Genomic DNA, 24,729 nt, shown 5'->3' with positions numbered 1-24,729 from the left:
TGTTTTGCAGATAGTGTCACCTGTTGGGAAATCCAGAACATATAGCATTGCATTTAATGCTATATGGTGGCAGAGTGTCAATCATTTTTTAGTTCATGCAGTGCCCTCTGGTGGCAAAATCCCTTTCAATATTTTTTCATGCAGGCAATGCCCTCTGATGGCGAAAATCGGAACTAAGCCCTCCACTTTGTAGACAATGTCATGTGGTTGCAAAATGCCAACTAAATGCATTTTTCAATAATATCAATGCCATCCAAACCATTCCCATTGCAGACACTGCCATCAGGTGAAGAATCATGAAATAGATTAGTTTTCAGTGCATGCAGGGCCATGTGGTGGCAAAATGTCACTTTTTTTTATTTTTTATCTGCACCTGATGGGGAAATTCTAAAGTGACTCCCCTTCCTATTGGAGGCAGTACCATTGGAGAAAGTTTCAACTAAGGCATTTCTTTATGAAAGTGTAATGGGTGCCACAACAATAGTAAGAGTACTGGCTGAAGTCTATGTGCCCTCTTCTTCTTCTGTAGTCTCTTTCTTCAGTGCTAAAATAGTTGGTCAGAACTTTACAGGCAATTTGTGGTGGGGGACTGCATCAGCCACTCTAAAACTTCTACCTCATTGGCTGGAACATGTTACTGATATGACTTTTATGAATCTTTATATTTGTTTGCTATTTTTGTTTTAACTTCGTAATTGCTTTATTGCAGAAATATAGACCAAACTCCATACCTTTCTGTTACAGCCTGTTAAAAGTATTTTTATCATCTGTGTCTCAACCATATACACAACCTAGATTTTGCAACTGCAAGAAAAACTAAACACACATATTAACTGCAGTAATCAGTAAACGACCATTACACACCATAGGTTAATGAGCCAATAGTTGTAATCGTACCAATAGCAATTTCATATTTGGCAAGATGTACTACTTGTAATTACAAAGTGATGTAAGTGATACATGTAATAAGTGACCATGTAAAGAATGCTGTGTTGATAATTGTTTTTCTCTGTTTTTACCCTTAGCATCGGCAAGAGAATTGGGCGTTCTTCGTTATCTCCCCGCATCTCGTCCGACAATTCTAGGGAGAGATGACTTCTTTGTACGCTACGGAGAGAAGGAGAGAGAGGCTGTGGCGAGCTTTGACTTTTTGGAGGATCTCTCGACATCGTTGAGTGATCTTGGTTCCTCGGACACGTTAGGATCCCGATCTCAGCATCAAACTCCTCCTCAGCTGTCTCTGCGAGAAGAACTAGAAGAGAAGGAATGCGAGGACAAGGACTTGACCCCTACTCATACCCCAAGCGACGAAAGTGATCATGGCGAACAGTTGTCCCTTAGTGACTCTTGTGCCGCTAGTTTCTCAGGTTCATCTCCAAGCCTTGATGGCAAAGACTGAAGCAATTTATTTTAAGCAGCAGCTATTTATATAAAAACAAGGAACTGATAAAACATTTGTGTACAGGATGCAATAAAAGTTAATTTCAATTAAGAAACAATTCATTTCTGTTCAACCTGAATGTTGTGATTAAGTTCTTTTCTGAATAGAAATGGTTTACAAAACAAACTACTATCAGCTCATGGTTATAGAGAAACATCAAAGTTACCAATGAAAACACATTTAAAATGTGTTTCCTTGCAGTCACCTATACTTAAATGTAGTTTTACATACATTTGTTAAAAATGTTTCCATAAGCTGCAAGCACATTATTATTTTTTTGCTAAGTATTTAACTTTTGTTGCATCCTGTATTAGCAGCTGTTTTACTCATAAGAGTTTAAAAATATAATTAATGTGTGGTTATACACCTGTCTTTGATTATCTTTTTATTTCTAGCTGTTTCGAGATAACTTTCTTTCACAGCATTTTTACATTTTTCATATTGTCTTCTATTGTGTAGTGTCTGAACATCCTGCTAACATATGCCACATAATTGGAATAATAACTTTTGGTAAGTGGTATCTTAGTATTGCCACAGTAAACATGCTTTCAATATCTCCAACAAAATAATTTTTCATTGTCAGGCATATAACTTAAAAGCAAGAATACTTACAACTAAATTTACCACAAGTAAATAATGTAAAATTTTCTTTATGCTTCCATGCAGTTAAAAAATTACAATATAAAATAAGCTGAAATAAACAAAAGTAGATTCAGGGAATATTTCAATAACTACTTATGTGTTAAATTATTTTGGATGTTATGCCAAAATTATATTTTTGTTGCAGTGAAATACTAAATTAGTATTCTTTGAAAATACAAGGTTGAATAATATTGCAATGGAACTTTATTACCGAAGCAAATTTAGTGCTTCTTGAATTAAAATTATGATCTGCATTGTCATTATAGCACTGAATTGTGCCATGGCAAGAACTACCACGATAACATGCATGCACTGGAAGTTAAATAACCAATTTTTTTGCATCTTAAATGTTAATGCCTAACTGAACCCAACCTGTGACCATACAAACTGTGGACAAAGGGTTGAGAATATCATAGCAAGTGCCTTTTCTCGAGAATAAGAGGACTTGAACCCTATCTGTGTATGTAATCTTATCATTCCCTCTGAACATCACGATATGCAATGTTGGAATTCACAGGAAAATATCCTAAGACCCGGTCATTATTTGCATTTACCAAAAAATGCATATTTAGTCCATATGACACTGTATACGTTTCATGTATGACACATAACTCAAGCATTATGCACATATGTGCTAATCAAGACAAGACCTGCAGTTTAAAGTGGGTTCCCTTGATTATTTGGTGATGGTGCTACCCGCTATGCTACCGAGGATACTTTAGTTAAAATTTCACGCAAGTGGGAGGAAAATGTCCAAAAAACAAAAGAAGTCAAGTGAAAAATGTAAAAATGTTGTGAAAGAAATATTTTATTTTTGATGCTGCTAGTATAAGAGCTGAAAAAATTGCAGATACGATAGCGAAGAGGCGGTATTAATTACTTGGAGAAGCTGTGTATGTAGTAAAATAGGGGAAGCTTAGGAAAGAATATCATTTTTTTTTAGTAAATAAAAAAAGAGCAAAATACAGAAAGAATACAAAGTAATTTATGGAAAGAAAAGTATTTTTGGCAACATATTAAATAAAGTTGGGGAAAAAATTTAACAATATTCAAGTGCTACAAAAGTACTGTTGTGCCTAATTAAGTGATAATGTGGATTGAATTGTCAATTTATTTTCCTCTGTCCACCACAGAGCACACGCAAGTGTTGCACGAGCAATGATATCTTCCCCCGTCCTTAAAACTGGTATTGAGGCTTCCACACTAGTTTTGTGCAACACTTTGGTGGAATAATTATGGATTCAAAACAAAGAAAAAACAATGTAGGCCTACAATATTTGTTCTAAAGAAAATTTGATCATTGATACAAAAAAACAAGACTGATTTATTATTATTGTTTTAATGATCCCTGCCATTACTTTTCTCACACGTAATCGTCTTTCTAAATTCTCCATCATTAGAATGGTTGTAAATGTTAATAATCTTATGCCAGGGTGCTGGATATATGTCGATATTGACATATAACTCCATTATAATTATTGTAAAGTTTAATAATCAGGAAGTATGTTCATATTTATATATAAATATATATACTATGTATAGTGGTCAGATATATATATAAATATATACATATATGTGTATATAGAACTATTAGACATTTGTACAGAACTGAACTGTTGTTCTCTGGTTGAGTTGCTAGAGCAGTTTTTTTCTAGGTGGAAAATGTATTTCTGTAGTTTTATGAGAGGCATTTTCTCCGGAAATTAATAGTTGTGCCATACGAACAGTGAACTAAAAAAACTTGTCTGTCTATTGAAATGTTTCCTCTACTTTTTTTTCTAAGCAGTATAGTCATATTTTTATAGGACTATGCTAGGTACTTAAAAGTATGCATCTGTGGGAATAAATTATTGTTCCTATTAATACACATAGCCTTTTTTTTCCGTTGCTGATTGTGTACATTAATTAACTTTATATTTCTTTCTTTCAGATAAAACATCATAATAATGTGCTGATTAGTGAAGCATTGCTAAACTTTGCTAGATTTGCACAAGCATTTTTGTTTTATGACTGAATTAGTGTAAGTTCATAGTTTCTGAATGAATTATAGACCTATCCAACAAAGGGTCACTAATCACCTTTTTCAATTTAAAATTTTTGAGCCCCTCTTAAGTGAATTTTTGAAATGCCACAAGTCCACTTGACCTATGCGTTTATATCTGATGTCTAGACCTATGAATCTTGGGCAAATGCCTATTGTTGTTCCTATACGATATAGTAAAAATAGTTTGATGTTCACAATTCAAAGAAAAATTAGACCATTTGGAAAGATTTTATAGTGCAAATGGTGATAGTGCCTATTGTGGCCTTTTTATGCTATAATTTATTGTGAATGGTTAACAATTTTTATGATCTCTTGTTCTCCATGTAACTTGAACTTGAGAACAATGTGTAGTATTTTGATGCTGCCCTCCTCCTTCTAACCATCACATCACAACATAAATTAACTCAGTTGGACTGTCTGTTGAGATGTGACAACAATCAGCCTAAAGTGGTTTGTCAGTATCTTGGAAACTAGTAAATGTGAATATTAAAACTTTAGCAAATGTATGAAACCACCACCAACACAATTTGAAAATGTTTTCCTTATGAACATTTTGGGATATAACTTATGAATGATATATTACTCTTCAACCATCACTTTTTGCTGATATGGTTTAATTTACATGTAATAATTATAACAAAAAAATGTTAACAATAGGTTACAATTAGAGGTCCAGCAAGCAGGAGATGTCCAATTTCCAAAATTACCTAATAATAATAATAACACATGGTGCAACAGCCCTTGTGGGCCAAGGCCTACCTACCAACTACTGGCTTCTCTCCTACATTCCTCAGCAGAGGTGGGCGATCGCCAACCAGTTACAGGGTGACAACAAATCCCCAGTCATTGTAAATTTCCATTACCGGGTTACGTTACTCATTCATAGCCACCGATCCCCTTACACTGGACGAAATCTTGGGAGAAAAGTTGTTACGCTTCCACCCAGGAGACTCGAATCAGAATGCATCATGTAGCTTGAAGCCTGACACCATAGACCGCATGGCCATAGTGTGGGACACTTAAAATTATGATTTTCTAAAATTTGCATATTGTCAGTATTTTTTCCCAAAACTGGAGGATGGGACTACATGTCCTCAAAGAATGGTATTTTCTTTTGTTCCTGTCAATCCAGCTAGAAACGATTTTCTGGGTTTTTTTGTGTAAGCTGACAACACTGCTTTTCTTATACATTGTTATTATTTTTTTACTCAAGAAATTTTGGGAGCACCAACAGGGAATTAAACCCGGAACCACTCGCACCAAAGGCGAGAGCACTAACCACTTGGGTTCGTGGGAGGTACAATGTATACATTTCACCTTCGGTAAACACCCTGTCATTCTGGGAGGAGGGGGGTGATTTCATATCTCTACAATTTTTTTGTTCATCGTGCAAGTTTGAAAGACGCACCCTTATCCAGAGAGGCTACACATGCACGTGAGGCTCTATCCACTGGTTAATAAGAATAAGTTTTTAAGAAATTAGCATGAATATTTCATTCCACTCTTGGTAATTCAGCATGTATTTCCAACTCTCGGAAGTGCCTCCATACCTTAGGGAGTTCGACAACCTCTGGGATAGACAATAAACTGTACAAAGTGTGTCTAATAAAGATAGCAATCTCAATTTTTTGGAAACTTTTGTACTCTACAGCACTACAAAGTCTTGATTTTAAAACTCCCATCATGTCAAATTTGTACACAACAAAACAAAACAAACAAAAAAAAAAAAGAACTGAAAAAATTAACGGGAGTTTATTTTCAATTGTATGCACAAAAAAGACAGTGATTTTTATGAAATGTCAATCAGCTTACTGAAATATGAACAGTACACAGAAAATGCATAGTTATATAAAACAAAAATCCTACTTCAATTGAAATACATTGTTCCATACCTGATTTCCACTGGAGATATTTAGTGGTAAATTTGTGTTCAGTATAAATGCACTTGTCACTCACGAGCACGATCCTTGCCTCATAATTAGTATTTTTTTTAATAAGTATTTTTTTTGTTTATAATTATGGTAACTAACACTAGTCGATGAAAATGAGGGAAAATGACAGTATAGATTTTGCTGATCCATATAATTCATGACTTTGTACTGAAACGGGGTAACTCAGATGGTTCTTTGAAGGCCGAAATCAAACAGCATGCCAATGCAATCCCAACAAGCTGTAACATTTGGAAAAGAAAAACAAGAGAACGTGAATGGCTGGTTATTACATATTTGAGAACAAAGCATTGAAATGAAGCAACTGATTTAAGTTTTTGAACTTAACCCTAGCTTGCCCATGCCATACAAGGAACTTTCTTACCTGAGAGGGGAAGGAGCTCGGAGACCCACACATTTTTTATCACTAAAATTCAAGAAACTGTTTTGTTATTGAAACATTGTTTCCTTTGTTGTTTATATAGGTGCAGTTATACAGGGTGATTATAAAGCTTCTATCCATTTTTATGTAAACTGCTGATTTCCTCTTTTTTTGTGGGTGATGTGAAAGATGCTGACTGTAGAAGAGAGAATTGCTGTGGTGTGTGGACATTTGCAGGTATCAAGCTTCAAAGACGTCCAGGCAACTTTCGAAAGGAAATTTCAACCTACTGCAACCAGGGCTAATATCAGGCTACTGGTTCAAAAATTCAAGTAAATAGGTACTATGCACTGTGCTAAATGTTTTGGAAGGCCCAGTGTAGCAGCCGAAACTGCAATAGATAGAAGATGCCATCACCAGAAGCCCAAAACCATCAAAGAGAAGGCTAAGCCTGGAGCTGACTTTACCACAACCGACTATTACACCCTTAAAAAACCACCATACCACCTTCAAGGTGCACAAGTTAGAAAGGGAGGACTATGCTGGTCATGAAATAATGTATGCAGAGCTGTTACAGGCAGTGGAGAGGACGATTTGATGGTACACGTGTTTTTTAGTGATGAAGCCTCCTTCCACATGTGGAACTGTCAACCGACACAACTGCAGAGTACCGGCTAATGAACAGCCACATGAGGTCCTCCAATGGGAACAAAACACCCCCAAAGTCAATATGTTGTTGGGGCTCACGAAGTGCAAGGTATACGGCCAGTTCTTCTTCGCAGAACACAGTGACAGGCAGTGAGTATCTCGATATGCTGCAATTGTTCCTTCAACCACTATTGGAGAAGGATGACATCTTGCAAACCGTGGGTTTCAACAGGATGGAGCTCCACCTCACTTCGGAAAAACTGTTCGTGCATACTTGGATGCTACATTTCCACGTAGGTGGATTAGTAGGGAATCACAATGCATATGGGCACCACAATCTCTGGATCTCAAACCTCTTGACTTTTTTGCATGGGGTACATCAGATCACAGGTGTATGGGGTAAAGAACACCTCTCTCAACATATCCAGAATGCTGTGCTCAACATGTCACTGGCAATTGTCTCAAAGGTGTTGGATGAAATGATGCATCGTGGGGATACATGTGTAGACGTGAAGGGTGCTCATGTGGAAGTACTTTGAGGTGACTGTTATGGATTTTTTTTCTGTACGCCACTTATTATTTCAGATATTTTTTCTTTCAATGTTGATTATGTGTTACCGTGTACTAGGGAGTGCATTCAGTATTTTTTTCTAATCTCAAATATATTTTCTCAAAAATGGATAAAGACTTTATAATCACCCTGTATAATAATTACAAAAATTACCATCATTAATAAAAAAAGAAACAATTATTGCAAAAGTATCACACACACATTTTATCATTCAATAAACTTGCAACATAATATCACAAGTGTATGTTTAATGAGCATAAATTCTTTCTTTTTATCTTTTTAGTTTGTTTATATATGTATATTTATATAGTAATTATAATAATTACAAAAATTATCATCATTGCTAAGCAACTGTATAGTGCAATGTCAGGACACAATCCCAAAGAGGTGGGGGCCTATGTCCACTGCATGAATTTTATGAACAAAAGAAATACAGAAACATTGGGAACACCCTGTGGAACAATATAGTTGTTTTCTTTCAATTTCTTATAACAATATTTCCAGTTAAAAAAAAGAATAGAAATACAAGAGCTGATGGGCCTTGAGTAAGCTAGGGCATTTTTTAACTTGTTTGCAATGATATGTTTAGTTACTGATCTCCATATAAATGTTATGTCACATGAAATGTTCGAACATAACAGTAGATTGATTGTTGATTTGATGATTTAAGTCCACTTTATGCACAGTAAGGCTAATCGGGACTGGGCCTACAGTTTAAAGTGGGATCTGAACCACTATGTGCTTCAACCGGGTATCGATCCCGGGAACCCCTTGTTTACAAGGCAATGACCATACCACTGTGCCATCGGGGAGGCCCTAGTTTTGATGAAGGATTTGTAGACAGAGTAGAGGGTTAAGTTTTTGCATTGCTATGTGCTATGAAGGCTATGTTTACTACCACCACTTTAGTACCACCAAGCTTCACATTTGAGATTTCATTTTCAATCATGAATAAATGATCAAGTTAGACTTTTCATGCATGGACCAAGCAATGGGATTTTGTTTTCTATTCAGGAGAGAGTAAAAGTAAAAAGTAAAGTAAAGTAAAATGCTACCCTGTGCTTAGCACCATGCCATGAAGGCGTATAGGGGGTGTGGGGGGTAACGCCCCACACTTTCTTGATCCGGTCGTGAGTGGGGGTGATGTGATCAGCATCATGCCCCTGACCGCCTTTACCCCCCAGGTACCCATGTTATTCGTCGCTGGGTGGGCACCGGGGCCGCTTCCAACGTTAGAAAAGTTCCCGGATTTTAACCGGCCGGGGATCAAACCCGGGACCTTTAGCATGGTAGTCAGATGCGTTACCGACTGAGCCACCGCGGCCACATTCAGGAGAGAGTATAGGTCTTTTTTCATATAGCAATGCTTAAAACTATGACTGTCAGCTAAACACTTTGTTTGGCATTCTTTGATGTTGAACAAGGGTTGTTGCTATGTTGGTTTTTAACAGTAGTAAGATTGGAGGAAATCAAGTTGTGCGAGAACTTGCGAGCCAATCACAATTTATATTACAAACAATAGCTTGCAGAAAGAGTGAACTGGTGTTGTGTAAAGGACAAAAAAATTAGCTCAGATTGAAGTTCAGACAGAGCGACATTCAATGCGGTCTGCTCCCTCGGTTGGTGATAGCTCGTCACGGCATTGCGAAAAAGGTGCTGAACGGTTGTAACTAGTGACACCAGAACTACATCAGCACCAACAAAAATAATTTTATACCCAATCCATATCATAATTAGTTAATTCATGATGGTTGCGGTAAACTCAGTTTAAAATTACTTAAAATATAATTATAAAAGTATAAAGTATAATTAGTTAAGATGTTGAATTATCCGTAAGACTTGTAAAATGTCACTAATCAAACTTGTCAACTCCAAATGTAAAAGTTTGCAGCTAAAAGAAATCAAATCAATAGTGTAGTGCCTTAGACGACTTCAAGGAACTTCTACACTGGAAGTGATCAGCCTGGATATTGTTTTGGAGGTGGTTTCTAATCCCATTCCCCTGCTCCCCCATGCCCCCTTTTCTCTCCAAAATAAAAGGATGAATTCAAGAGAAAATAAGATGAAAAGTTAATGTGCTAGCATTTAATTAACAGCCATCCTTGGACTTTGTAAAAGTGTATGCAGTTTTAGTGCTGAAATTGAATTGGTTTAAGTCCACTTTATGCACAGACAGGCTAATCGGGACTGAACCTACAGTTTAAGGTGGGATCTGCACCACTGTGTAAAGTGTCTTGAAACAACTGTAATGTAGTTGGTAATAATTCTTCTCACCATTTATTTCTCTCTTTACTAAACTCATGACTTGTGTAGGGCCTCTCCGATGTTGTAGTAGTAACGTCATCACCTTGTAATCAAATGGTCCCAGGTTGGATACACATAGTGGTTCAGATCCCACTTTAAATTGTAGGTCCAGTCCCGATTAGCCTTATGTGCATAAAGTGGACTTAAAACACTTAACTCAATCAATCAAGACTTGTGACTGGTCTGACTGGTGCTCTAAATCCAGAGTTTACAGGGTCTATTAGGTCAATTAATTTATAAAAAGATCTAGTGTCAGTCGATTCAAATAAATTTGCCTTAATACAACTTGGTGAGCAGGCCCGTAGCTAGAATTGATCTCGGGGCGGGGGGGGGGGGGCTCACAGGTTATCAGGGGCTTTGTTAACCAAGTCCATTTGTCAAAAGTTTAACAATGTTAAAAGAAGGTAAATTATTTGTATGTGTGTGTGTGGGGGGGTCATTAAGTTAATATAAAATTTAAAAATATCACACAATTAGTACATTTTTCTATAGGTAGCTTCTAAAACATCTCTTGAAGTGTTAATTGCTATTTACATCATCTCTTATTACATACTACACACTACTTTTGATGATACAGATATTTATATCATACAAAAAAATGCACAATATTCAATCATAGTGCCTACCGTACATTCCACCCTCAGCTGAAGGAATAAAACTTCCCTTCGTTCCCAAAACTTAGGAACTGTTGACTTTTGATGTAGATATGGAAAGAATGTGGATGATGACGTCAGTGTCACAGATTTCTGTCTAAACGGGAGACTGCAACAGGGGCAGCAAAGGTACGGATAAAGAAGCTTCTCTGTGAAAGAACATTCTATAGTCTAGAGACTTTTCTAAATACTTGCTGCTACTTCGACTTCAGCTCATAAACAAGATGAAGTTTATGTTCTGTGAATTTATCCTTCACCAAGCTGTGAGCAAAATAATATCTGCTGTCTACAGTTTCACTCTTCACTGCAAACAAATTGTACAAAACAGTTTTACCTATGTCAAGGGGGGACTCAGCCTGGCTACTGCCCTGCTATGCAAGAACTTTCTAAACTCTATACAACCTACTAAATACAGGGTGCCTACAAATGATTGAAGCAGTTTCACGATGTTACTGCTGTGCGTGTATTATTGAACATATTGTGAAGTAACTTTACAGTTTTGTAGATAAACTCAACAATTTTTGTGATACATTACAAGTGTTCGATATGCCCCCTTCGTGATTCTGCAGACATAAACTTTATAATCAAGTATTCAACGCGATGAAGCATGTATGTACCTATCAATTCGATCAAAAGCACTGATGATACGAGCCCGCAGTTCTGCTAGATCACTCTGTAATGGACGCACAAACACTAGATCCTTCACATAACCCCACACACAAAAAAGTCACCGTGAGGCAATGACAGCAGTTGTTGATCATCATTCCCACAACGGCTGACACATGGGTTTTATACTCTGGTGGTTAAGATTTTGTGGACGTCGTGATGGAAGTGGGGCAGAGCACCATCCAACTGGTGGATAAAGTTCTCACTGTCTGTCTCTAACATGTCAAGATACCCGTATTTTGTAATGGTTGTTCGCTGGAGAACAAGTGACCATAAACTCTAAATTTTGAGATTGCACAAAAAGCATGGAGTTCCGGAAAGTCACGAATATGCTCAACAGCGCCACAGCGAACAGAAAACTCCCATAACTTGTAACGTGTCACAAAATTTGTTGAGTTTCTCTACAAAACTGAAAAGTTACTTCGTGATACATTCAATAATACATGTACAGTAACATCATGAAACCGCTTTCAATCATTTGTAGACACCCTGTACTTTCCGCTACTTTAACTTCAGTTCATAAACAAGATGAAGGAATGTGATAGCTCATCTTCGTTCTGTGAATTTGTCCCTTCATGAAGTTATGAGCACATAATATTCGCTGTCTACATTTTTACTTGTCACTACAAACAAATTATACAATAGTTTTACCTAATGACTGGGTGCTAACGACAATGCAAGGGAAGGTGGCTGACGACGATTCCAGGGGGGGCTGAGCCCCCCCTGGCCCCTGCCTGGTAATGGCCTGTTGGTGAGGTAGCGAAATTTCTGTCTTAAAGTTCAGAAGATAAACTTTAGGCACGCACGAAAACAGGTCTTTGTTGTTGAGCTCAAGTGGCTGCAATGTGACCTGCATTGTCTAAAAATAGACTGCTGACGCACATGCAAGAAAGTACAATATTTGGCGTGCTTTAGTCACTCAGGTCTTGTTTATTTCTAAAAGAGTCAGTGGCATGTAGACCACTTGTTCCTGTGTTTAAAAAAGGTGATAAAATGAACTGCAATAATTACCGTGGAATATCTCTACTCTCAACAACATACAAAATATTGTCTAACATTCTTTTAACAAGACTAACCCCATATGCTAATGAAATTATAGGTGATTATCAATGTGGATTTAAGCGTAACAGATCAACTACAGATCAAATTTTTCACATCAGACAGACACTTGAAAAAAAGTGGGAATATAATCAAAATGTCCATCAGCTATTCATTGATTTCAAAAAAGCATATGATTCGGTCCAAAGAGATAAATTATATAATATATTAGTAGAGTTTGGAATACCTAAGAAGCTTGTTAGTATGATAAAAATATGCACCAGTGAAACAGAAAGTAAAATTCGTGTGGGTAATAATATGTCTGACAAATTTACAATTCATGATGGGTTAAAACAAGGAGATGCATTATCTCCATTGCTCTTTAATTTTGCCTTAGAATATGCTGTAAGGAAGGTAAAAGAAACTAAAGAAGGACTAAAATTAAATGGTGTGACTCAGTTGTTAGCATATGCAGATGATGTAGACTTACTGGGGGATGATGTGAATACAATTAAGAATAATGCTAAAATATTTTTCAAAACTGCTAAAGAGATAGGTTTGGAAGTTAACAAAGAGAAAACTAAATATATGCTTACAGGCCGAAACCAAGTGTTAGGTAATAATCAAAATCTAATTATTGATAACATCTCGTTTGAACCAGTTTCCAAATTCAAATACTTAGGAGTAATATTAACAAATGTAAATTATATTAAAGAGGAAATAAAAAGTAGGCTTAATTCAGGAAATGCATGTTACTTCTCTCTTCGTAAACTTTTGTCTTCTCGTTTAATATCTAAGAAACTAAAAGTTAAAATATACAAAACAGTAATTTTGCCTGTAGTATTATATGGGTGTGAAACTTGGTCCCTTACATTGAAAGAGGAACATAGATTGAGAGTATTTGAAAATAAGATCCTTAGGAAAATCTTTGGACCTAAAAGGGATGAGGAGACAGGTGAGTGGAGAAGGTTACATAATTTAGAACTACATAATTTGTATTCATGTCCAGATATTATTAGAATAATTAAATGAAGAAGACTTAGGTGGGCAGGCCATGTGGCACGAATGGGAGAGGAAAGAGGAGTTTACAGGATTCTTGTTGGGAAACCAGATGATAAGAGACCTGTAGGAAGGCCAAGACGAAGATGGAGGGACAACGTTGAGATGGACCTAAAGGAAATCGGTAGGGATGGAAAAGAGTATATAGATCTTGCTCAAGATAGGGACAGATGGAAGGCCTGTGTTGCTGCAGCCATGAACCTTCGGGTTTAAGAAGGCTAGAGAGTTAGTTAGTTAGTTAGTTTGGCATGTAGACCACTTGTTTTGGGGGTACAAGTCATGTACTATCGTTCATATGATAATAGTGCAATTATTTTCTTGTTCCTAACACTCCAGCTATTATTTCCATGTGTATTTTGACAATGTCCTGTACTTTTTTTGTCAGGTGAAAGGGTGGGGGGGGGGGGGCGAAACCCCCATTTTTCAAAAAAATTCTTGAATTTTCCAGTTTATCCCCTCCCCTTCCTCCATATATACGCTGAATGTGCATACATTTTATATGGTCCGAATCTATGGTTCATTCCATGTATAACGATATATTATTCATCTGTCTACAGCAATTAGTCTCCGATTACAGTCATTTTTATAAAACTCTGCTGTTTGTTCAAAATTGGTCCGGGCACCCGGGGCTTATCTGGCAAAAAAGTGTCTGGTACCAAAAGGTTAATAAAATTCAACCAATACCAATACATCGGCTTAGCCCTAGTTTATAAGGGTCAGAGAACTTTTGACTTGTTACTTAGTGATCTCTAACACATTTCTTGTAGCAAATCTAATGAGTAAAATTAAAGTGGACAAAATTAGGATTTATCATGAAGTGGTTGTAGAAGTTGTAGAGTTAACGTCATTTTCTTCAATAAATTGGGTCCCTTGAGCAGCCTAGCCCCCTCAGTCCCCCTACTTTTGGAGTCCTTCCTGGTCATCAAAATCTCAGGGAAACATGAGCAAGTGTCGCATCCATCAGGGCTGCCCTGACATATTAGAATATGCATGTCGTGAAAAAATAATCCTCTTTTGCCATATTACAATTTACAAATCTCTCAAAAAAATTTGTAAGTATCGTCATTTTTATCTTTGAAATATGCACTGTATCGCAGAACAAAATGTTCTAGACAAAAACTAGGAACTAATGATTCTAATGACAATAAAACAACCATACCTCGACAATTATGAAGCCTATTGCAACTCCTCCAATGGCAATGATTCCATCCTGTATTTCTTCTTGCATTGCATGAAAACAACCATCGATGTACAAAATTCCGTCTCCAAAGCAAGAAGAAGGTGGGGCTTGAGGCAGCCATTCTGCAGCAGTACTAACACCACAGCAGTGGAACTAAAAAAGAGAAAGAAATGTTAACTTCTTTATGTAAAGGCGAAAATGGAGTGTGTAGAAATCCTGAATGTTCTACCTAGTCTTACCATAAATACTGTCCCAAAGTTGTAAGTAAATAGACACAAAATGGTGAGAGATATTGTAATATCAGAATAACATGAGGTGCATGGATGCATTATGAACCAAAATCACAAATAATTATTCGAAATGGCCACCTTTAGCACTGACACACTTCTGAAGTCTTCGTGGCCACTCATCAATGGAATTACGCAACACATCAAGAGGAAACTCTGCATCTGCCTTCTGAAGAGACCGCTTTAAACTGTCAATATTGGGATGTCTCTTCTTGCAAGCCATCTCCTGAAGCTTGGACCACAATTTGTAGTCCAAAGGGTTTAAGTCTGGACTGGCAGAGGGCCAATCTGACGTGGAAATGAAGTCAGGAACATTTGCCTCCAACCACTGCTGGTTGGTGCGTGCTTTGTGTGCTGGGGCTGAGTCCTGCTGGAAGCTCCAGTTCTCTCCATGGAAGATGGTGTCGGTAAGATTATTGCATAGTCTCTCAAGCACTGTCTGCTGGTACACTTTGGCTGATGTTTTTACCCCTTTTTCACAGAAATGGAGCGTGCCCTCATAGCAAATGTTCCAGACTTCATTTCCACTTCAGATTGGCCCTCTGCAAGACCGGACCTATACCCTTTGGACTACAAATTGTGGTCCAAGATTCAGGAGATGGCTTGTAAGAAGAGACATCCCAATATTGAAAGTTTAAAGCGGTCGGTCTCTTCTGAAGGCAGTTGCTCATTGTTCAGTCGATGTGTTGCGTAATTCAATTCATGCGTGGCCACGAAGACTTCAGAAGTGTGTCAGTGCTAAAGGTGGCCATTTCGAATAATTATTTGTGATTTTGGTTCATAATGCATCCATGCACCTCATGTTATTCTGATATTACAATATCTCTCACCATTTTGTGTCTATTTACTTACAACTTTGGGACAGTATTTATGGTAAGACTAGGTACATACGAGGTACATTTAAAAAATAAGGGCCGATTGATTATATCAAAGAAGAAAAGAAGTGTAGGAACGCTGTATTAATGGTTAGAACACGTACATATCTACTTCATTTCTCAACATAGTCGCCATTATTTCCAAACAATTTTGGTGCCATTGAACAAGCCTTTTGATAGCCTCTGCATAGAAGTTCACTGCCATTTTCAACACCTCAGTTTCTTCAAATAGGTGAGGTGAAAGCCACTTTTTGATGTGTAGGAAGATGTGATAATCAAAAAGTGTAAGGTCTGGGTGTGATCAAAAAGTTTCCATTCAAAACTTTCAATCACCTGGAGAGTGTGTGGTCTAGCGTTGTCATGGATAAGAACAGTTGCAGAGTGCAGCAGCATTCCACGTAGTCGGTTATGCAAGACATATCTAAGTTTTGATACTGTTTCACAGTACACCTGTGATGTGATCGTTTTCCCCGGCTCCATGAAATCCACGAAAAGCACACCTTGTTGGTCACAGAACACAGTTGCTATGACTTTTCGTGTAGATGGAGTTTCGCCTTTGGTGGGTGTGAATGCAGGACACAATTGCCGTATTTTTCCTTCACTCATTACATTTGAGCCATGCACCTCACACAATTCTCGGTGAATTTCCACAGCATTGTGACCTTCCACAGCATTGTGACCTTTGGCATTAAGAAATTGAATCGCAGACCATAGTTCTCAGCTGGCGGGATTGTTTAACCCCTTCCCTGCGGCGACGTTGAAGAGAAGTGCGACCAAAAAAAGAAAATGTCTATATATAAAGATGCAACTGCAAATTCGTGTCATCGTAAGTAATGCAAAAACTAACTATAAAAAGACTTGCTGCAAAATGAAGCTAAGGAACACAATCTCTATATATAGATGACTCTGCCGCAAATAAACATTCCATATTAGGTAAGGTTCCCCCTACATACAACACATGCCTTGAAGGCACATTTATGGTGAGGGTAGATCCCCACACCCCCACTACATAATCTCGATCTAAGTCATTTTGGAGGTGATGTGATCAGCACCATGCCCTGGCCACATTTACCCTCCAGGGCTGCCCCCAGGTACACAGTGATTTGAGGCTGTGAGAGAATTAGCCTCACCATGGCTAATTCCATATTGCAAACTGACAAAGCATCAACAATAGATTTTTTTGATTGCCAATATCCCACATAGACTAATAATAGCACCAAAAAGTGGGCAATACAGAACCGTTAATTTTGAAATACCGTCTATATGTAGATGCTTTGCAAAACAGGCCCATTTTTAGAGAGTTTATATACAGCTCGGCAGCAGTTAATGGGTTAATCATGCAGATTTTTAAACATGCTCTAACTCGCACGATAACCAACAGCTGACTAGTGAAAATATGATTGTTAGGTTGCCAATGGACCAGCTGAAGTTACTGTGTAGGCACAATCCGATCACTGTTGCCAGTCCCTTTTTATAAATTATTGGCCTTTCTTTTGAAATGTGCCTCATAGATGCAGTGCTCGAAATGGAAGGGTGTGCAGGGAGGTGATATCCGCCCAATATAAATATGCAAAGTATCCTCCCAGCTACCCCATTGGCCCCATGCTAAAATATAAGAGCATCTCCCAATGTTCAAGCAAAGATTGAACTGCATAAAAATGAAAGATCCGTAACATAAAAAGTATGTGTTCTAATGACAGGAGGTGTGCATAAGTGTTTAAAGCAGCTGTGAAAATTACAAATTGCTGCATTTGGAAGCACAGAACATGTGCAGCCTGGTATACACAGGGTAAAGGGAGGGGTGCTGGAATTGTAAGGGAGGATAGTGCTACATAGCTGCATTGTAGGGGCACAAGATACAGAATAAGACATTTCATATATTTAGAACTTTCCACTCTCAAAAATATTAATCAGGGCCATTGTAAGTGGATACTGATATGTTTCTTTGTCCTTAGTTATTTACTGCTTTCATTTGAAAATGTTGGATTTTTTTTTCAAAATTTTAAGAGGTAGCTGTAGCCCCATCAGTATATGCCAGTGCATGTGCATCGAGCCAGTGCAGGGAGGAAGGGAATATCTGGTGAATCGCGCCAGATAAGAAAAATGGCAGGATAAGGATAATTTGCATAAACATCCCCCAAACTCTACTGAAAAGCTTACCTAGGAATTTCTACTTTTTTTGTGATTTAACCAAACATTTTTGTTTGGTATATGTATTATTATGTTTTTAATATTAAAATATTAAAATCAGCAGGACCTTTTGCTGAGCTAAATTTGTGTATTTATTATTTTTTTTCCTGGGTTTCCTGGCTGAACTTGAACTGTTCTAAATATTAGAGGCTTTGCTTTGAAAATGATGGTGAAAGCAGCATTAATGCAGTCGGCCAAGACGGAGATTGCTTTCAGCCCACTTTCAATATAAAGTGCGGGTAATTGCTTGGTTACTATAGTGGAACCACGAGCAAAACAACTTGCGCAGATCCGCGACTCCTGTGTACCGTACCCTGGCGAGTAGGGGAGGGGGAGAGTGGACCATGCTTCCTTATGTCCGGAGGTGGAGGGAAGAAGGGAAGCTGCGCAGGGACTTTTCGTCCCAAGGTTTTTTTCCTTGTGGTCGATCTATACCAGAAGCTCCTAACTGGATTAGGTAAAAAGCAAGTTTAGTGGCCAAAATGCATGTAAAGGGATAGAGAGGGTTCAATGCCCTCTAAGCAGCAGGAGCCGAGTACACCACCACATAGAAAAAAGGTTTTTGATTTCGCTAGTAGGATATGCAGATGATGTAGGCTTACTAAGGGATGATATAAATACAATTAAGAATAATGCTAAAATATTTTTAAAAAGCAGCTAATAGATAGGTTCAAATCCGGGAACTTTTCTAACGGTGGAAGCGGCCCCGGCGCACACCCAGCGTCGAATAACATGGGTACCTGGGGGAAACCCTGGGGGGTAAAGGCGGTCAGGGGCGTGATGCTGATCACATCACCCCCTCTCATGACCGGATCAAGAAAGTGTGGGGCGTTACCCCCACACCCCCTATACGCCTTCATGGCGTGGTGCTATGCACAGGGGAACACTTTACCTTTTTTTTTTTACCTTTTAGATAGGTTTGAAAGTTAGCAAAGAGAAAACTAAATATATGCGTACAGGCTGAAACAAAGTGTTAGGTAATAATCAAAATTTAATTATTGATAACAACTCGTTTGAATCAATTTCCAAATTCAAGTACTTAGGAGTAATGCTAACAAATGAAAATAATATTAAAGAGGAAATTCAAAGCAGATTTAATTCAGGAATTGCATGTTACTTTTCTCTTCATATACTTTTATCTTCTTGTGTATACAAAACAGTAACTTTGCCTATATTATTACATGGATGTGAAAATTGGTCCCTTACCTTAAAAGATTAACATAAATTAAGAGTATTTGAAAATAAAATCCTTAGAAAAATATTTGGACCCAAAAGGGATGAGGAGACATAATTTAGAACTGCACAATGTGTATTCATATCCAAAAATTACTAGAATAATTAAATCAAGAAAAACTTAGGTGGGCAGGTCATGTGGCATGAATGGGAGAAGAAAAGAGTTTACAGGATTCTTGTAGGGAAACTTGATGGTGAGAGACCAGTAGGAAGGCCAAGGCGTAGATGGAGGGATAACATTGAGATGGATTCGTATATTCTTCATGTATAATAATTTTATTTTATTCATATATTCAGAATAACTGTATCAGCATGAATTATGTTAAAAATAAACTAAAATGTCCATTACTCGTGTATATTTTAAAACAAAGTTTATAGATATATTTTGATATATAATTTGAAAAATAAAAATCTAAATGTAGTTAATGAAAAATAATATTGTAAATGTTAAATATACATACAGTGAGATTATGAAATTGATTCAAAAGTGTTTAAAGATAATCAACAGTTGTTACTAACATTACAGGTATTTAAATTTTACTATCCTAAGACTACTGAAAGTTGACCTCCTATTATTTCCCTATAAATACAGCCGTGATCCTGAGATATGAAGGAATAATGAAAACTGCAACTGAAGGAGAAAAGAAGGGGGAAAACACCTGTATAAACCCAAGATGGAGTATATCAAATAAATTACTCAAGATGTGAATTGCGAAAGCTACAAAGAAATGATGACATTAGCAGAAGGCATGAAGAAATGGAGAAATGCTACAAACAAAGAACAATACAATATAAAGAAGTTCCACAAACCCCTTCTGTAAATATTAAACACAGGAAACAAATACGGAAATGTAAAATCAGCAGGGAATGTACAATGGGAAGGGAGTGAATTTTCCCAAAATTATTTAAAAAATAATAAATGGAAAATACCTCAGACTGTATGGTGTCCCAGAATTCTTGTGCTGTACTGTCCGTGCTGTAACGATCCTTTATACTGTACAGAGCATCTTTTAGACCTTTTCGAATATCATCTGAAGCAACTAGTGCAGTAATTCCAGCTGCCAATTGTAGGATAAAGATGATGATAAGACTCCCTGAAAACTACAAAGAAAGAAGGCATGTTTATTTTTGACACTGGATGGCTCAACTTTTAAAGAGTAACAGTTTAAAAGATAATAATAATCCATGGTGCAACAACCTCCTGACTGCTGGTCTCACTCTCACATGCATTAGCAGAGGTGAGCGATCACCCAACCGGTTACGGGGTTACGCTACTCAGTCATAGTTCCCCAATTTCGTGACGATGGTGGGTCATTTGTAATTTGCACAAATTATGACAGTGGATAATTAGAACAAGTACTGTAGACAGTTATCTCAAGGTAGCATGGCAAACTGCAAAACGGATATAAATAAACTTTAGGCTTTGAGAGGTCATGCCAGGACTCCAGTCTGGGACCATAATACATTTTAAAAATCAGTGGAACCAGGGATGCTAACACCAACAGCTAGCCAATGATGTGTGGGGGGAAGGGATTAGACTTGAGGTTCTCTCATAAACTTGGACGACCCTTTAATTAAAAAAATGCCTACTATTGGATTGGTGTGAATGAAATGTATGGCAGGCAGCCAATTCCACATTTGAATCCCGACCAGGGCATGGATGTTCTTTGTCAGTTTCCGTTCATCAATTTCATCATATCATCACTCATCTTTACCATTAACCAAAAGTGGCAGTAAAGCGAAGTAAGAAGAGCCAAATTAATGAATCAATCAACACTTTTGCCATCGCTCTGCTGACTTGATTCCATGAAGTTGGGACTATGTGATGTGAAGAAGTTGTCAATTTTGCAAATTTTTCTTTGCCAAGAAGCACTCAAGATGGTGAAAGAGATGGCAATCAGTGGGAGATAAAACTGGGGAAGATGGTGGGGCCACTGAGGACCTGCACAGTCTTTTATGCAATGTGTGGACAGACAGTGTCATGCAACTTGAGAACACTTTATCTGCTGGATACCTATGGACAAGTTAACATACATTTCAGGATTGTAACTATCCCTAGTGCTAAGCTCGCCCAGACAGTCGAAGGTGGATGAATTTGTCCAACAGCAGACCACCACAGAAGTTGCAAACTTTTGGTGCTGTCTTTTGACAGCACCCTGACATTGATCACTATCCACCCACTGACTGATTATTTCCTATTGTCATGCCATATGCATTTTTTCATCAGACGTGACAATCAGATGCAGAAATCCTTCTCTTTATTCCTATGTCTAAGAAAGCTGCACACTTCCAAAGGACATGTTTGTTGACTGGTGCCAATTCATGTGACACCAATGGCCTAACTTTTTCATATTACCGATGGCACTGAGGCATTGAACAGCAGTGGTATGATGTATACGTAGCTTGTCTGCAATAGCATGAACACATTGCTGTGGGTCAGCTATGATAGTATTCTCCAGGAGCTCATCTGAAACTGCTGTTGGACTGTGACTATGGAACTCAATTCCCAGTGTTGTATCGCCATACATACCATTGGTGTATAATGCATTCATTAGACATGCCCCAGCTTATACTTGTAAGTAAAAAGCATTTGCAGTTGTATGTTCTCTATGGTTAACTTTGACACATTCCTGTTCGACAGCGTTACACCTACTGACTATTGATTGATTGATTTGGTTTATTTTACTTTGATATTTCTGCCACTTTTGGCTAATTTACGAAGATGGGGATGAGTGATGATGTGATGAAATTGACGAATGGACACTCATAAATACCCATGCCCAGCTCATGATTCGAATTCGGGACCCCTGGTGTCGTAGCGCAATGTTACACCTACTGACAGGCAGGCACATATCTAGAAATATATTTGGGGTGTCCGAAGCAAGTGTCTCGGGAATAATAATAGTGAAAAAATAATAATATTTAAATTAAAATAATTATATTTAAATAAATACTAATTTAAATGTATACTTAATATTGTTATAGTTACACGAATAGAAACAAGACTGTATAAGAATAGAAATATACCAGAGTAAGTAATCATTATCTATCTTACCTGTAGTTAAAATTGGCATAATTTGCATGAAAACAAGTATATCCTGGCAAAGAAAATAATGTCAAACATATGAAGAATTTAATACTTATTGAATACCAAAGAAAGAATGTTAGATCCAGTTAGCGAAAAGTTCCTGATGAATATTTTATGCATGTTATCATAAATAGTAGTGTACAAGCATAAATCTTTGGTATTGTCCTTCAATGTCATATGATCCCAATATAATTCTTGCCTTCCAATAGGTTCAGAGGAAATTAATAATGATCGATTATGCAACAAATGCTAAACAAGTATATTTCCATTATGTAATTTTAGTACTTGGTAAACCTCTCGGGGATGGGGGTTCCGAACCCCCCTAAATACGTCCTTGCTGACAGGCTGAATAGCACATCTATTGAGGTTGCGACATAGCATATGTGACTTCCGTAGACCAAAGCTTGTGGTCCGGATGATGTGTTTCCAACTTTCCACCATATGTGCAATTCGACATTTGAATCACGCCGAAGCAATATTATAAACTACAGTAATTTACCCAAAGTATTCAGAAAATTACTAGAACTACATTTGGGTGTGCTATACATATCAAATTTAGCTTCTGCCACACACAACTGAATCTTTAGATACCACCAGACATCCACCAGTCTGCCGGCCCCTGTGGCAGAGTGGTTAGCACAATGCACTTCGATGCTAGGGGTCCCGGGTTCGAATCCTGGCATGGGCATGGATGTTTCTGAGTGTCCATTCATCAATTTCATCATATTGTCCCTCATTCCCATCTTCGCAAATTAGCCAAAAGTGGCACAAAAAGCGAAGTAAAATAAATCATTTCAAATCAAATCAAACATCCACCAGTCTGAATGAGTTAACACATTCTTGAGCATAAGCAGCAGAAAACAGGTACCCTTAACAGTTTTTAAAACAGTTTGTCGATAGATATGAAGTCCTACCCAGACTGAAGAGACTAAGGAGTAGCTGGGAGAAAAAATCAATTTTGTCTTCGAATGAATTCAAACCATATTAAGGCCACCTTGGTGGCTGAGTTCATGACTGGACTTTGTGATGGTATCAAGTTTGAGTCCTCCAGTCCTTGCATGGGCATGGGGTGGGTGTTTCTATGCAAGTGTCCCTTCATCAATTTCATCTAATCACTATTCATCTTCAGTGTTGTGATTAGCCAAAATTGTCAGAAAATACACCATGGGTGCCACTCCTCCAAGGTATGATTAGCATAATACTCTGCAAGGGACCTGCCTTCAAATAATGATCAGGGCACTGGAGCTTCTTGCAAGTGTTTGTTCATCCACAATTGCATATTATCAGGGACATAAAACTAATATTTCAACACAAAGGGAGCTTACATGGTGGTGTGATTTGTGTAATGTACTACAAGGCCAGGGTTCTAGGTTTGAATCTTGGACAGGTAATTCAGATATTTTAAATACCTCAATGAGAGCATTTATCGGTGATCACTGATCAATATGAACTAAGTCATAACAGAAAAGAGAAGCTATACAAACTCATACAGTGGATTCTCTCGAGCAGAAAATTACTGTTGTATAGAATCATTGTCAAGAAATGATCCAGAAATGTGGTCCATGGGCTTTGCAGTAAACTATGCACAGGTATGGGTGATACAATTAAAGAAAACACCTACAGTGCGCATATTATAAAAATAAAATTGTTAGATGAGAACATGAAAACATTTGTTCAATTATAGCACTGGAAGGGGTGTGAATGCCTCCCCATAAAACAAGAAAAACGATACAAATAAATGCACTTTTAGACAAATATGCATTTTCGAAGGTATTTAGGTATATGTTAAATGCTAGTAATTTATCCCCGCCCCTTTCATCACAAAGCTCAGTGTATGGCCATTTTGATCCTAAATTTATTCATATATCCCTCTAAAATCGACTCCACACCCCTCAGATGGAAAATATTGGCTAAACCCTGTTAAATGTGACTACCCCATACCTCCTCACTCATGTTTTTTTGTTCCATTAGTTGTAAAAGAAGGAAATATATATATACAAAACAAAACACTTACCAAAATGAGTAATAGTCTACTCTCTCTAATGGCTCCAAAGCATCCAAGACTAGCTATGAGGAAAACAAAGCATCCGATGACAATAAGGATAATAGGGGGTCCTCGTATATCTGAACCAATCACTTCACCATAACCTCCATGTTGGGCTTCTATCACAGACCCTGCTATTAAAAGGCCTAGGCCACATAGCTGAAACAAGAAAAATGCAAAGGGTAAAGGTAAAGAACAGTTACAGTTGTGGAAAATTGCTTATAATGCAGTAGCGTAACTAAGACTAACTCTTTTTTTGAAAAAATATATATTTCCTTTCTAAAATATTAATTCACTCCTACATTTATATTAGGTATATACCAGTGGCGTGCGGTGCTAAATCAGACAGGGGAACAGGTGACCTGCACTTGCCCCCTCCCCTCCCATACCCGTCGTAATATAATACAGTAGACAAAGTAAAATTCAACCCTTATTGAAATGAACTAAATACAGGGA

At 37.6% G+C, this 24,729-nt stretch overlaps 2 protein-coding genes across 4 annotated transcripts in view; one reads left to right on the top strand and one right to left on the bottom strand.

Annotated features, from left to right (window-relative positions):
- Positions 1-3,915, top strand: part of LOC145994027 (uncharacterized) — a 358,614-nt gene extending 354,699 nt beyond the window's left edge. For all 3 annotated transcript variants that reach the window (XM_083130114.1, XM_083130119.1, XM_083130110.1), the window contains one exon: positions 1,026-3,915. In XM_083130114.1, the coding sequence (XP_082986240.1) occupies positions 1,026-1,399 (374 nt within the window). In that variant the 3' untranslated portion in view covers positions 1,400-3,915. The remainder of the gene's footprint in view (positions 1-1,025) is intronic.
- A 7,487-nt stretch (positions 3,916-11,402) lies between these two features.
- LOC146001485 (23 kDa integral membrane protein-like) overlaps positions 11,403-24,729 on the bottom strand; it is a 47,856-nt gene continuing 34,529 nt past the window's right edge. Inside the window, exons 2-5 of the mRNA XM_083138898.1 lie at positions 24,244-24,432; positions 20,072-20,242; positions 14,536-14,709; positions 11,403-11,534 (exon numbers count right to left, since the gene is read on the bottom strand). Of these exons, the coding sequence (XP_082995024.1) occupies positions 11,403-11,534; positions 14,536-14,709; positions 20,072-20,242; positions 24,244-24,432 (666 nt within the window). The remainder of the gene's footprint in view (positions 11,535-14,535; positions 14,710-20,071; positions 20,243-24,243; positions 24,433-24,729) is intronic.

The sequence above is a fragment of the Lepisma saccharinum genome, chromosome 1 (genome assembly GCF_977018435.1).
Source record: "Lepisma saccharinum chromosome 1, izLepSacc3.1, whole genome shotgun sequence".
NCBI lineage: Eukaryota > Metazoa > Arthropoda > Insecta > Zygentoma > Lepismatidae > Lepisma > Lepisma saccharinum.
Note: the sequence above shows the minus strand (reverse complement) of the source record. Positions and strands in the feature narration are given on the sequence as shown.